This window comes from Macrobrachium rosenbergii, chromosome 42 (assembly GCF_040412425.1).
Source record: "Macrobrachium rosenbergii isolate ZJJX-2024 chromosome 42, ASM4041242v1, whole genome shotgun sequence".
Taxonomy (NCBI): domain Eukaryota; kingdom Metazoa; phylum Arthropoda; class Malacostraca; order Decapoda; family Palaemonidae; genus Macrobrachium; species Macrobrachium rosenbergii.
Genome location: NC_089782.1, coordinates 3,485,685 through 3,501,685, shown reverse-complemented (window position 1 = coordinate 3,501,685; position 16,001 = coordinate 3,485,685). Strand labels below are relative to the sequence as shown.

At 44.7% G+C, this 16,001-nt stretch overlaps 1 protein-coding gene across 1 annotated transcript in view; it reads left to right on the top strand.

Moving 5' to 3' along the window:
- LOC136827880 (DNA-directed RNA polymerase II subunit RPB1-like) overlaps positions 1-16,001 on the top strand; it is a 144,089-nt gene that overhangs the window by 89,014 nt on the left and 39,074 nt on the right. Inside the window, exon 10 of the mRNA XM_067085344.1 lies at positions 12,411-12,722. Within this exon, the coding sequence (XP_066941445.1) occupies positions 12,411-12,722 (312 nt within the window). The remainder of the gene's footprint in view (positions 1-12,410; positions 12,723-16,001) is intronic.

Below are 16,001 nucleotides of genomic sequence, written 5' to 3'. Positions count from 1 at the left end.
CCTCTTTTTATCCACTTTTATCCATTCACCTCCATCCACCTCACTATCACTACTGCCTTCACCCTCTCCCCTCTTTCCTGCCTTTCCCACTTCCTTACCCTTCTTACCAGTTTCCTTTCCTTTTCCCTTCTTCCCTTTTTCTTCCCCTGACTTATCCTTACTTTCCCTCTCTCGTTTCTTACTTCCTATTCCCACATCACTTTCATCACTCACGCTTCCATTCACTTCTTCCTCCTTTTCTTTCTCTCTTACCCCTTCACACGTTCCAGAGGACCTGTCTCCAACAGCCCCTTCTCCAAAGAACTCCTTAAACATTCCCTTCATCATTTCCTGCACCCTGCTTACTGCAGACTCTAACTTTTATCCATTCTTTCTTCAGACTCTTTCACCCCCTCTTTCATCTCCTCTTTCATTTCTTCTTTTGCACTCCTTAGCATTACCCCCATCTCCTCCAACTGACTCCTCAATCTCTCATTCTCACCCCTCAACCACGTATTCTCCTCTCTCAACCTCACCAGTTCCTCTTCCATCCTTCTCTTCAGTCACACTACCAGCCACCAATCTCAATTGCAGCTGCAACACCAGCTTTTGTCCCCCACGTTGGGCGCCAAATATGTGGCGGGATTTAAAAACACAAAAACAATACACAACACAGATACACAGAACAAATAACCACATACAATACTCACTCTGATCCTCGTTTGCTGGGAGATGGATGACGTGTCCACGGTCGCCAACACAGTAGACAAAATTACACAAACAAAACCGAAAAACAGACTTTCAACCCAAAAAAAAACGAGCAAAAAGAAAGAGACACATGCACAGACAACAATGACATCCAACGGAAAACACACGACTCACGAAACATACAATAATCCACCATCAATGTCCGCCTTGCACAGAACTCAGCTCAAGACTCCCCAAAACCGAAAAAAAAAACTCCCTCGACATTTGCACAGACAGACAGCACTGTAAACAAACTAACGACCCCATCCCTCTTCCAACAACTGAAGCGCACACTAACGACAATTACACACACACACACACACACACACACACACACACACACACACACACACACACACACACACACACACACTCTCTCTCTCTCTCTCTCTCTCTCTCTCTCTCTCTCTCTCTCTCTCTCTCTCTCTCAAAATGTTGGGAAATACTAAATACAAACAAATTTACTCATCCCTCTATAAGGTGTTCACAAGAGTTTTCACCTAAGTGTCAACGTGGGCTCATGCTCAGGGAATTCGCCTCCTAAGATATCTCGACTACTGGCTGGTCTTGGCGAGTTCTGAGGGAAAGATAATTCAAGACAGGGATTGTCTTCAATTTGGTGCGGCTTAGGCATTGTGATAAATTTGGAAAAGTCCAGTCTTCAACCCAGTCAAAGAATCCTTTACCTAGGAATAATCATAGACACTGCCTCGTCAAGAGTCTTCCCATCGGGTCAGAGGATAGAGACGTTCAGGACAGTGGCTCACTCCTTCCTGTCCGAATGGAACCAACAAGCTCGGCAATGGCAAGTGATCCTAGGACTTTTGACATCACTAGAGAAGCTGGTTCCTCATGGCCATCTTCATCTTTGTTCCCTGCAATGGAGGCTGAAGGAACTTTGGTGTCCAGCAGGGGACTTTCCTCAGCTACAGGTCCCTCTGTCGACAGAGGTATGAAGCGACCTTTTATGGTGGTTGGACGATGAAAATCTAACAGTGGCAGTACCTCTTCATTCACCCCCTCCAGAGCTGCTCCTGTTCTCGGATGCTTCTTCTGAAGGTTGGGGAGCATATCTAGAAGATCTGACTTCAGGTGTGTGGAGTCCTCAGGACAGGAAACTTACATCAACATGCCATGCTAGAGTTGAAAGCAGCCTTCCTAGCACTTCAGGAGTTTCAAGAAAGTGGTGGAGACACTGTTGTTCTGATGTTGGACAACACTATGGTGGTAGCTTTTGTGAACACACGAGGCCTAGTGTCAAGCCAACTTCTCTTGATAACAATCCGGTTAACCAGTGGTTTATCAACAACTCAGTGGACCTCATGGCCAGGTATATTCCAGGGAAGAGGAATGTAGTGGCTGACAAGCTAAGTTGTCGGGGACAGGTTCTAGGGATGGAGTGGTGTCTGCATCAGGAGGTGGCAGACAGGCTTCTTCATCTGTGGGGGAGACCAGTGATAGACCACTTCATGACAAGGTTCACCAGGAAGCTAGAGGTCTATTGTTCAGTATTTCCAGAAATCTTTGTCGTAGCAGAGGGCGTCTTTCTCAGGATGACCCTTGTAGCTCCTTTATGGCCTCAAGCAGGATGGTTTCCAGATCTTCTAACTGATGGTGGTTCCACGAGTAATACCCCCTTGGCAGAATCTTCTCTGTCAACCTCATGTAGAGCAATACCATCAGTTGGTAACATCCCTGTCTCTTCATGGTTGGAGACTATCCAATATTTCCTGCAAGCGAAAGGCTTTTCTCACAGAGCAGCTAAACAGATGTCTCATTACCTCACATCTTCTTCAACCATGTATTAGGGGAAATGGGCCATCTACTGTAATTGGTGATGTCGACAGGGTTTCTCTCCACTCTGAACCTCTATTCAGTGGATAGCTGATTTTTTTATGTTCCTCACAACAGAAAACACCTTTCTGTTTCTGCTATTAAGGGCTACATGGCTGCCTCTTATCTGGGATCTGACTCTGGTGCTAAGTAGTCTCACTCAAGCACCGTACAAACATCTGCGTCAGTCATCAGACAGGAACTTGACCCTCAAGATGGTGTTCCTTCTAGCCTTGGCTTCTCCGAAGAGAGTGGGCGAACTCCATGGCCTAGCTTTTGATGTTAGGTTGGAAGTCAGTAGTGTTCGAGTTTGTCCCAGAATTTGCGGCTAAAACTCAAAACCCCTCAGTTCGTGATGACAGGTTTAGCTCCTTTTCCATCCCTTCCCTTGGGGATTTTGTTAAAGACGATCCAGATGAATTGCTCCTTAGCCCCATCAGAGCACTGCATTGCTATCTAAAAAGGACTCAACAACTCAGACTGGGATGCCAAAGACTTTTTGTTAGCACAGGCCAGATCAAGAAAGAAGTGTCCAAGAATACTATTTCGTTTTGGCTTCATGAAGTGATTAGACATGCCTACTCCTCATCATCACTTTCTACTGCCAATACTGTGCATGCAAGAGCACATGCTATTAAAGGACTAAGCTCCTACTTCACATTCAAGAAGACTTTATCAGTTCATAGTATCCTGAATGCTGGTTCCTGGCTCCACCAAAACACATTCACTTCTTTCTACCCGAGGGACATTGCCTACAGGTCCTTGGATACTTTTTCCTTGGGTCCAATGGTGGCTGCTCATGGGACAGTTTTGTATCTTGCCTAAGATAATGGTATGAAAGTGAGGATGATTGAGGTGACTGGTGTGTTTTCCTTCCCCCTTTTTCCTTTCTTCTCTACCTACGGACCGTAAGAAGATGGTTCCATCATACGCTGGAATGGGTCAGATACAGGTGAGTGAAGTAGCTTTACTGGTAGGTTGTTTTTATTCTACATGAATATACCTAGCAGTAGCCAACCCTTCCTCTCTCTAGCCAGGAGAGAGAGGAACGGTAACAAACACGTATAGGTGGCTACCTTAGTTTGTTACCTTCCTTTAATCCAGTGAGTTTCTGCGTTGGACTTAGCCCAGTAATCTGACTGTTGGATACCCATATATCTAACAGATCAGAAGCTTAGGCCTCCTTCCTTTGAATTCTTTTATTCAAGAAGTATGACTGTGTGTGCAGAACCTCCAGTCGGTTCAGGATTCTCTTAGCTCTCACCAAAAGTGAGTCTATCCTAGTTGAGACCCAGGTTTGTTCCCGATGAACAAATGACAAATTTTAAATTAATTTGTATTTTTCATAGCTAACAAGCCTGTGGTCTTAACATTTACTGCCCACCTCTAGCCTCCCCTCTTTCAGTTAACAGTGGGCTGGAAGAAAACTGAGATGTCATTGGTTTGAGATAAGGTTGCTGGCCGCTTCCCACCCCATCTCCTTGATGGATTCTAGATGCCACCAATTCCTTGCATAAACAAATCTTGTTTTTATTTTTACTGGTTCCCAGCTGATGCCAGAAGATTTATCCTAATGTTAAGACTGCAGGTTTGTTAGCTATGAAGAATACAAATTACTTTAAAATTTGTCATTTTTCATAACCGTCGAGAAATGCAGGTATGCTAAATGTCAGTGAGACTTTGCTCATTTTTCACTTCTGACATTATGCACGGTTGGATAGGGTGGTACTCATTTGGGCCATTAGTTATGGCAGGTCAAATTTTACCATCCTTTTAATAATCACCCTTGTTTTTTCATCATTTAGTCACAGAACAAAATTTTTCTTGGTTACAAAGTGCAGTGTCTCACTTGAATGTTTAATTGATCTGTCCCTTTTTTTTTTTTTTTGATATGCCACAAAACAAACATTATTTTGTTTTTCAGCATTCAGGTACTTGTGCTACCTGATCAGAATAACTTTATGCTTGGCTCCTCCTTCATGCTGTGTCACATTTGTTTTGTGCAAAGCAACAAGAATGGTTGCTACCAACTGATGGGTCATGGACATGCACTCTTAGAGCTTCTGCTGCTTCTGTCTACAAGACAAAGTACACATGAATGGGGTTATTTGAACTCTGCTTCTGTCTACAAGACAAATTACACATGAATGGAGTTATTTGAACTGTGGATGAGGGCTCTGTGATTGATTGGTTTGCATGAAAAAATATATTTGTAATAGAAATTGATTTTTAACTATAATGTTCATTGAATTAATAAATTGCCACCAGCCTTTTGGGCATACAGTTCCTATCCAGACTTGGAATTTGGTTTATAAGTAGAGCACTCTAAGCTACCTAACATGTAGGTGTGAAGATCAGTGATTTTCGAGTCACATTGACACATGTAAAATGGAAGTGTTAATCCATGAAAGATCCTGCTAGACCATTTCAGTTTGTTTATAGGAATGTTATGTCAATTTCAGAAAATGACTATATCAATTTTGCTTTTATACAGTTTTTCAAAATCAACTCTTGACTTTGTGCTTAGAAGGAAATACATATGGGTTTACTTATCATCATCTTGAGCATTCAGTTGTTCCGATGCGAATATGAACCTATGCTTTCATGTATGGAGTACTCATGCATGGCGCATTTCTGCTACTGCTGAATTGCCTCTAAAAATAAAATAGTTTCATTAGACCTATTGACATGTGACCTGAGACAGCTCGCTCCATTGTGCTCGTAACTGCACCTGACCAACCAACCAACCACACACACACACACACACACACACACACACACACACACACACACACACACACACACACACACACACACACACACACACACACACACACACACACACACACACACACACACACACACACACACACACACACACACACACACACACACACACACACACACACACACTCTGATTCCTCTCCCCTTTTTGTGCTGTACTGTTTTCTTTGTCTGTAGGGTGCGCTTGCCCCCACGTGTTGTGTTATCGTCAGGTCGTTGCCTGAATAATTATAGCTTCCCCCTCAGCACTTTCGTTAGTGCAGTGCGATATGTGTTTTCTTATTCGGGTTTGTACCCTTTGTTTGGTGGAGGAGAAAGTAGTGCGTACATAAGAACATGAATCACATGGCGTCTCCTTTGTGCATAGTAATTGATAATGTGGTGCTCAAGTGTTCTGGTGCTTTCCTCCCTTGCTTAAGTGTGGCCCAGGGTTTGTTTTTGGTCAGATTTAAGTATTTTCCCTGTGAGGCCTGGCATTAGGTTTTATTGGCTTTCCCCTTGGTGTGTTTTTGTCCTTGAAAGTACTGTGTGGTACCCATGGGTTCCCGCTCTCTTCTCCTCTTACCCAGACTGATTTGGGTGGGAAGAGAGAAGAGAACCTTAAACCTTGGGTGCAATGCTGTTCCAGCAGGGGAAAACCTGCTGTAAGTTTATGTCCCTGGTAGCCATGGACCCCCACTTAGTTTGTTTTTGTGCAGGGACAGAGAATGTTCTCACAAAGCCACATGCAAGAATTGTGTGGACTGGCCCTCACAGCAATGGTTGAAATACGAGAAACGGCAGAGGAAGAAGGAAAGTTCCACCTCCTGGGAGCCCACGCTGAGCCTGTCTCCATGCCCTCCATCAATCCCTTTGTCATCCTCCCCTTCCAGTGATGCCCATGAAGGACTTGTTTAGACATACTACGTCACAGACAGGAAGGCAAAGAGTGGAAGATATCCTCCAGAGATTCATGCAGTGCATGAGGCACGAGCCAAAATTTGACATCGCTGCAGAAGCCTCTGATACAGGGAGACTCTTCATCTATCACCACATGGTCTAGAATGACTAAGGTACTGGCAAGAAGCTAGTCCTGGCTAGTAGTAAGAAAAAGGTGAGACCGGACTTGGTAGCCCATTCTTCCCCTCCATTCAAGTACCAGAGAATGGAAAATGTCCAACAGTTGGAGGAACATGCAGCAAGGGACTCACGATTGGTGGACCCACTCCAGCCACTTCCAGGGCCTCACGATTAGCGGATGCACTCCTGCCTCTTCCAGGGCCTCATCAATAGTGGGACCTTTCTCTGTGAGGCTTTGCAGGGACAGAGACAGGTCTGTTACCAGTAGGGGAGAAAGATCACAGGATGGTGGAACTGATTGGATAGGAGCAGCTGGTCGTGCTAAATGATAGACCGGTGCAGAGCCAGCGACAATGACATGAGTCGCTGGCTCTGTACCGATCTATCCCAGATATTCCCCCGGGAGAAGTCCCTGGTCTTGCTCGAGGAGTAGGTCATCCAGGCATACCTTCCTCCCCCCTCAAGCTGATCAGGGCAGAGCCCTATCTTGCTCCACTTCACCCCGCTCATAGCACCAGTCATGGGGCAATGATGACACTGTCCCTGGTTGCCATCTCTCCCCATGTAAGGTGGTACAGGACTGCCCAGCACATCATAGCAAGGTCGGAGACTGCTCTACCCCAGGGAACAAGGTCAAGACAGGGCCGATCTCCTGCTGTAGTTCTTCCCTGTCATCCAAGGCTAAGGGTAGATTCTGTGCATCCAAGGCTGAGGGTAGACATCCCAAGACCCCAGGGGAAGGGGGGACCTCAGAAGTGAAGGAGTCCTCTCGCTTCTAGAAGTACCAGACAAGGAAAAGGGGTTTATTGAGTTTTTCCTCTAAATCAGGAGGAATTTGGGACACTCAGAGTCGGATGACCCCATACCAGAAGAGCTCCCTGCTTCTTGTTTTTCAAGCAGATGGCAAAGCAACTTCTGAAAGCCTAACAGGCAGTTCATCTTCCCTGGTCACCATTGATTCAAGGCACCATGAGGAAATTGAACAGTCCAATAAAAAGGGAAGAGGGGTCCTTAGCATCCTCTAGGTGGGAGAAATTAACCCCCCCTTCTTCCCGCACCAGGCCAAATATTATGTTCCGGAAGATGCCATTACCATGCTTAGAAAGCTAGACTTGACGTCTGCAGACTCTTGAACAATGTACTGTTGAAACATTTCTGCAAACAAAGGTAAAAAAGTTTACCCACACTGAAATGATGAACCTAGAAGCAATGTTGGGGAGAACATTGAGAGTTGCCCCATGGTTGGATAGATGCCAAGGAGCATGGCTGAGAGATACAGATGATGTTGTCCCTCCTTCAAAGTGGCACATTGAGGGAGTACATGGCTCCTTTGGGGAAGGGCTTTTCCTACCTTGTCCAGCAAGCGGCACATAAAGGCCAACGTAAAGGCCCAGAAACAAATTTCAGTGGACAGTTGGCTAAATCTCAAGAATAGCCTGCTACTGGATTCAGTGTATTACTTGCCTCTGGTAGTGATGAGACAGGCTTTGGAAGAGAGAAGAAAGGACATAAAGGACTCCCTCACCTCAGCATTGCAAAAGCAAGGAACTAGAGGGCAGTCCACAGGATCCTCAGCCTGTAGCAGGCATCCGCCTCCACTATTGTCAGCAGAACCAGCCGACACCTCAGAATAAGAGGAGGAGGAGTGCAGTCTTTTATTATAGGTCCTCAGTACCCCTCCATCCCAGAAGATGGAACAGGATGGGGAAGAGGTGAGGCTCTAGGCAAGAACTGCCAAAGGTGGGGGTTTTCTGGGGAGCAAGATGTCAGTATGGCAGCTGTTCGGAGCTGAGGAGAGGACAGTGCGGACCCTCAGGAAGGGATACATATTTCCTTTCGTGAAACAAGACTGCTGTTGTTGGAACTGATCGAGCCCACTCCTGCCGGAGCAACTCACTCGAAGGGAGGGCCCTGCGACTGGAGAGCAGAGATATGCTGCACAAGGAGGTGATAGAAATAGTGAAGGACGTCACATTGGGGTTCCACAGTTGCCTCTTCCTAGTGGAGAAAGCATTGGTGGGTGTTGGATGCCAGTCATAGATATGTTGGCCCTAAACATCTTCCTACAACAGACACCGTTCAAAATGGAGACAGCACAGTCAGTACTGGCATTGGTCAGGGAAGGGGACTTAATGGTCTCGATAGACTTACAGGACGCATACCTTCACACCCTGATACACTCCTGCAGGAAGTTTCTGCAGTTTGTCTCCCAGAAATGACATACCAAGTCAGGGCTCTGCTTGAGACTTGAGACAGCCCTTAAGCCTTCACTCGGGTCTTCCAGTTAGCATCAGAATGGGTGCACAGGCGGGGTATCAGACCTAGGAGGCACCCTGATAACTGGCTCATCCTGACACCCTCGGCAGAGAATGCTTTAAATGACTGGCACTTTGTAGAGATTTGGGATTCTGGTCAACCTCAAGAAGTCAGACCTTGTACCGAAACAGAACATCAGGTACTTGGGCATGGTGATAGACATGGTGGTGGGGAAAGCTTACCTCTCCCAGGAGTGGTTAGCGAACCTGATCAACATCTCCGACCCCTTCCTGTCGAGCCCCCTCCAACCAGTCAAGCAGTGGCAGGTGCTGGTAGGCTGTCTGGTGTGGTTAGAGAAATTGGTACCCGTTCCTTCAGTGGCAGATCAGAGGGAAGGGAGAAGGCAATACAGAAGTTCAGTCGTAATGTTTACACGAAGGACAAGGTCTTGGAAGACCTGTGTTGGTGGAGAGACCCGAGGAACCACCTGCGGGAAGTGCAAGTAAGTCAGCCACCTTCGGAGATGTTGATATACTCAGATGCATCCCAAAGGGGATGGGGCGCTCACCTGAAGGACCATGGAACAACTAAGGCAACACATCAGCATCCTGGAGATGTGAGCAGTCTGGATGGTGCTCCAACATTTAGAGGACCTGCTCCAGGACTAGGCCACAGTCGTGATGAGCAATAACACTACAGTGGTGGCACACTTGAACAAACAGGCACCATGTCTCACGAACTGAACAAGCTGGTGGTAGAGATGCACAGATGCACAAGTGGGCAGGTACCCGGGGACTTCTGCTAACAGCCAGGTACATCCCCGGAAAGAAGAACACCGACTTGGATCAGTTAAGCAGGGCGGACCAAACAGTACTAGGTACAGATTGGTCACTGGAACAGGGCGTCATGAACAAGATGTTGAGCGAGTAAGAGGGCCCCTTGTTAGACCTGTTCAGCACATGAAGAAACAACAAATTCATTGTATTGTTCTCCAGTACCCAATCAAAGGGCTGTCCTGCAGGAAATTTTCCAGCACACTTGGGAAAACATGGACAGCATGGACTAAGGAAGGTCATCAACATGCTGTTCATGTCCCAGTGGATAAGGATGACCCTAGGGCAAGATGGCCCCTAGCAGAATGGTATGCAGATCTCCTCCATATGCTAGTGGACATACCAAGGCACTCCACATTGCTGAATCAAGAACACAACGGTCAATACTTTTAGGCAGTAGCCTTTCTCCAATTTCACAAGCAACTCCTCAGAAAGAAAGGCTTTTAGGTGGCTTTTAGGTGAAAGCTTTAGCTGCCATCTCTGACCCTGTCATGCCGTCAACCTTTTGGGGTATATCAAGGAAAGTGGAAGGTCTTCCGTCAGTGTTGAAGTGGGAGGGATTTTCTCATCATCCTGCAGCAGGAGAAAGGCTTTTCAGTGACAGCAATCAAAGGATACAGGGCTGCCCTTGCCCAAGTGTCCAGACCAAGAGGTAGAGGTCTTTCATCCTTCTGGGAACTGTCAGCCATGTTGAAGCATTTCAAAGAGCTTTACCCCACAGGAACTAGAGCCTCCCGAGTGGGATGTGACCAAGGTCCTTGCCACCCTGAGACTACTGCCTTATGAGTTCCTCAAGAAGGCATTGGACTGGGATTTGACTCAAGACAGTCTTCCTACTAACCTTGACATCTGCCAAGCAAGTAGGCGAGTTTCATGCCCTCTCATGTGTTGTCTCCTACACCCATGGTGGTTTCCACTCAGTCTCACATTTCTCCAAGAATTTGTGGCATAAACCCACAATTCTGCCTCCCAAGACCCAAGTTTTGATGGTTTCTCTGTCCCCTCCTTGAATGACTTGTAGGTGGTGAAAAAGACAAGATGTTACTGTGCCTGGTGAGGTCCTTGAGAACCTACCACAGGCGTACGTCCCCTCACAGACTGGCCTGTAGGGGACTTTTTCATAAGTACAGGCCTGGAAAAGAGGGACGTTTCACGAAATACTATCTACTTCTAGTTGAGGGGAGTGATTGTCAGAGCATACCAGACTGATGACAACAGCAACCCTCTGTCAACTGTGAGGGCCCACAACATCAGGGGGATCAAACCCTCGCTGGCATTTAAGAACCACCTCTCAGTCCTCCAAGTCCTAAGAACAGGGGTTTGGAACAGATAATCATCCTTGACCTCCTCCTGTCTTAAGGGTTGAACACACAAGTCCTTGGACAATTTCACCTTGGGACTGGAAGTGGCGTCCCAACAAGTGATATAGGAATGTTGAGCCCTGTAGAAGCTCTGTCCAAGGAGGAGGAGGACAGCATCACCTTTGTTAGGAAGGTGATGCTGTCCTTCTCCTTGGACAGAGCTTCCACAGGCCTCTCCTTTCCGATTATTGGGGAGGGATACACCCCACCTGGCAAGTCGACTTCCCACCTCCACGTGGGTGGTTGTCACTCGTTCTCATGTTTCTCCGAGAATCCCACCTCCCAAGACTGAAGCTTTGATGGTTTCTCTGTCCCCTCCTTGAAGGACTTTGTACAGGGTGAAAAAGCCCGATGTTACTGTGCTTGGTGAGGTCCTACCTCCAGTGTATAAGGTCCCTCACATACCAGTCTGTTGGACACTTTTCATGAGTACGGACCGGGAAAAGAGGGAGATTTTACGCAATACCATCTTCTGGTTGAGGGAAGTGATTGTCAGAGCATGCTAGACTGATCACAACAGCGACCCTCATGCCAACCAGAGTTGGGCCTCATGACATCAGGGCAATTGGACCCTCAGTAGCATTTAAGAAGAATCACTCAGTCCTCCAGTTCTTAAGAGCAGAGGTCTGGAAGAAGCAGTCAACCTTCACCTATCCCAAGGACTTAGCACACAAGTCCTTGGACACACCTTCCCCTTTGGACCGGTAGTAGTGGCTTAACAGGTGATATAAGGATGTCAAGCCCTTTGTTGCAGAGGTGGTGGTGGGTATATACAACACATACCCTGATCCAGTGCATGCTTGTGACCAGCAGGTCAGTAGGTTACAGAGGGACTTCTTGAGGTGTCAAAGGCGTCAACTCCCCCACGATTATCAGGAGGGACACACCCACCTGGCAGCCGGATGAGAGATTGATCTCCTGCCTCCAAGTGAGGCTCTATATATGAAAGCTTAGGCTCGTATTTGTGTTGGAACAAATACCAACCTCTTAAGTGCTTTGTATTTTTCCTAACATATGAACCTATGCTTTCCGTTTTCATATGTATAGGTTTACCCTCCTGTGACCACCCCGTGTAGTTTTGAGCTCTCTCCATCTAAAGAGTAGAGTGTAGCTGCAGATGGCCTGGTTTACACAATGTAGGAGTCAGGCTGTCTCAGGTAACTTTTGACCATAGGCCTAATGATAGGATTTTGTTTTTAACGACAAACCAGTAGCAGCCGAAGTGCAAGTACTCTATATGTGAAAGAAGCATATGTTTGTATGATAGGAAAAATGCAAATTACTTTAGAATTTGGTATTTTTGCCATAGCAAACTTCTCAAAAATTCATGGCTTACTGTGGCAATATAAAGTGGCCTTTGTACTTGATAAATATTTTATTGTAGGGAGTTTTTGGTGATGAATATATTTTAAAACTAGGGAGTACTGTATATGTTACATCTATCCTGTAGGTGGGTGGCTAAAGTGATCTTTATACCAATGCTTGAAAAATGGTACATTGTCAATTATTTTATGAATTTTTTACATTTGAAATTTAAAATTATATACTTTTTTTCTAGGTTGTATTGCCATGCAACTTGGAGAGGATGATCTGGAATGTACAGAAGATCTTTCACATTAACAAAAGAACTCCAACAGACTTATCACCCGTAAAGGTGGTCGAAGGTGTAAGAGATATGCTTGTGAAATGTAACATTGTGACAGGAGAGGATCGTATTAGTGTACAAGCCAACAGGAATGCCACATTCTGTTTCCAGTGTTTAGTGAGGTCTACACTGTGCACCAAAAAAGTTGCTGAGGAATACAAGTTAACTACAGAATCATTCAACTGGTTGATTGGTGAAATTGAAACAAGGTTCCATCAGGCAATTGTAAGTTATATTTTCATTTTTTATTTTTACTAAGTTCACTGGGAAGGGTGAGGAAAATGCACTGGAATTATTGAGTCTGATAAAACACTAGAAGTTTAGTTGTGAACTATATACTTCATCTGTCTTTGTTACTGCTTGATGCAAAATTACTTGTTAGAAGTAATTTCAACTTATGCTTTCCCTTTCACCAAGAGTGCTGAATTGTTAAGTGTTTGTTTTTGTAATTGGTATGATCCTTTTAAATAGAAAGTAATTTTTTTCACTTATTAGATTGGCTCTTTAGAATAAAAAAAATGTAGATTGCTGAATTATAGAACTAAAAAAAAATGCTGAATGGCCTTGTTGCCCCAGTACTTGGCTTTTAAACTTAGGTAGCTTGATGATTCAGTTTAACAGTATTTAATGTGTGCTAGTTGGTGGTAATATAAACTGGTGTTACAGTTGGAAGTTTTCTGCACTAACTAGATAACCCTGGTTTTTTGTCTAACATTGTTGGCCTTTAATCCATTGTATTTGTCATCATGAATCATTGTTAAAACAAAACAGAATTTTTAAAAAACGATGATGAGAACTTGGTGGGTAAGTACAGTTTACCCAGGTTATTTTGTATATTTTTAGGATTGTTCATCATGTGAATAACTTGTTTGATATGATATCTTTAATAGTAATCCCTATCACTCAATCCCTGTAGGGATGCAGTGCTGTCAGTGCACCTCACATGGTGCACTGTAGGCATTACTTAATGGTTCCGTGCAGCTACCCTTTTTCCCTTAACTGGACCTCTTGATATTCCCTTTCTTCCATCTTACATACCACCTGCTCCTAACAGTGTAACTGTGGGGTTTTCCTCCTGTTACACCTTGAAAATCTTTAAACCCCCAATTTCTCTTTCAGTGCTGAATGACCTCATAGATCCCAGCACTTGGTTTTCGGCCTAAATTTTATATTCCATTCCATTCTTATCACTCATTCCCTGGGTAACATGGCATACACTTGGTGAATATTAGAGCGTTCTGTCTCTTCTTTAGGGCATCTTATTGCGGGGGGTCTTAGTTGGTGGTGAGATGTAGCTGTTTTTGTAGATAGTTTTCCAATATTCATAGATAAAAGGAATGGCTTTTCTGTAATACTGAGGGAGGGCTTTTTCCTTGGAAGCAGGAACACTATGAAGAAATGTATAAGTATTAACTGCCGAGCAGAGTTGCTGAGAACTACTCTGGCATATTAGTGTCTTATTCTGCATGTGTGCCCATGTATATTTGTACATGTATATGTGTGTATGTACACATATGCATCCTTTTCAGGTAAACTAAATATGTATTTGCTGTGAATTTGCTTGCCTTTCTCTCTGGGTTGTTCTTTATTGCTGTTTGTATGGTATGTGGTATGAAAATTTAAGAATCCTTAGTTGTCCAAAACACATCAGAATCTGCTCCAGCTTGCCACTTTACGTGCAGTTCTAACCATTAAATTAAAATGCATTTAAGGCAGTAGGTATTGCATATCCTTACAAGCTCAAGACACACTAAAACAATTAGGTAGCATTTAGATTTTTATTTTTCAGTTGTAACCATTTGTAAACTGCCTCTCTCGGACAACTCACAGATTGATTTTCATACCTTAGAGAACTTTGCTTGTTTCACCTTGTTTCTGTAGTCATTGCAGAATGGAGGATTTTCACCTGACATAACAACCTACGAGTTGAGCCCTGTATGTCCAATCCTTAGCCTGCACATCATTGTTTCTAGTCTCCTTGGCATATAAGGATACGACTAAGGAGATATTGATGATGTAATACTGAATCGTTTGTGGGTTGTTTCAATATTTTCCCAAAGGAACTGCTAAAGTTTTTTCATTTTTTGACCATCAAGAGGACATACATCTGTATATATAGTAAGCATCTGGTTTCTGGAGAGGTGACTGCTTGCGTTCTGAGTTTCATCAGCTTGCTTTTTCCCAAGAACCCCAACCTGGGAAGGCACCCAGCAAAACTTTACTTCTTTATCCTTTATTTTCACTAGGAACAGCTGTTCCAATATCTGAAATCAATGAGTGTGAAGAGTTAAAGGATTATAGAGACTGAAGTACATTTCTTGAGTCACAATGTATAATAAAGACGTTTCCATTCAGAATTAAAATTTCCTATAAGGCCGCTAAAACTGCAAGCAGTTCTGTTGCAAAAATAGATGCAACAGATGATAATCTCCCGCTTCTTTTACATCAGGAAAGGCCACTCCAAAGCCGATGCCACCATCAGACTTTGAGCTATCTGTGAAAACTGCAACAGAATTATCATGTAGGAATGAATATTCTAGAAATATCGTTTGCACTGCTTCATTGGACATTTTGGCTTTTGTCAGATAAACATACCTGCACCATTTTACCCCTGGAAAGTTCCAGAGAGGCCTAATGAATATCTAGCAGGTAAAGTCTGCATCCTTGGCATGTTTGACTGGTTGTACATATTGCTCGAAGCAAATGGTTGGGATTGCTTGGGGTGATTTTCATAAAAATGCTGATGCCTTTCATTTCTGATACAAATGTTGGTTAAGGACTTTGGGAGCCTCTGAAATCTGTACCAGCTCCGAACGAGCAGATGTTGGTAATGTAGATCCAGAGGCATCTCACCAGTATCTACAAGCATGCCTTCAGTGGGAGATGGCTTAAATTTTGAAAAGAACAACATCTGGGTTTGGTCAGCACCCCAGGAAGTGTGGGACATAATTTTCAGGACATTTATTGCTTTCAAGCATTTTTTCTCAATATACTTCAGATTTAGAATCCAAGTTCTCTTTGGGGGAGGGTAGGATGCCACCCCTCCCCCCTTGGTTGGGGGACTTGATTCGGTGTGTGATTTACTTCCAGGTTCAGACTTTGATGGCACCATTCTCTGTGAGTATTGGTTGACCTTAGGCCTCCCCGGAGAACCGCAATTGAGGGAACTACTTTCTCATCTGATGTTACCCCACCATGCATCTTCTACTTCTGGGAACGTTCTGTCTGTTGTGCTGTCTTCACAAATGACTTCCGCAGCAATCTCTGTGACAACTGCCTGTGTATCGGCTGTGGCTTTTGGCTGCATGTCTACATCAGTGTTTCCCTCTTCATATGATGCTCCAGGTACAGCCACTCCATCCCATATCCAGGCCTTACTGGAGAGGGTTCCAGTCCTCGAAAGGGTCAACCATTCCGTTTCTACGGTACCTAGAAGGAAGCGCCTCAGATCTCCATCTCCGGATTTTCAAGACACTGAGAAAACGCTGGCGGAAGAGGGACTTT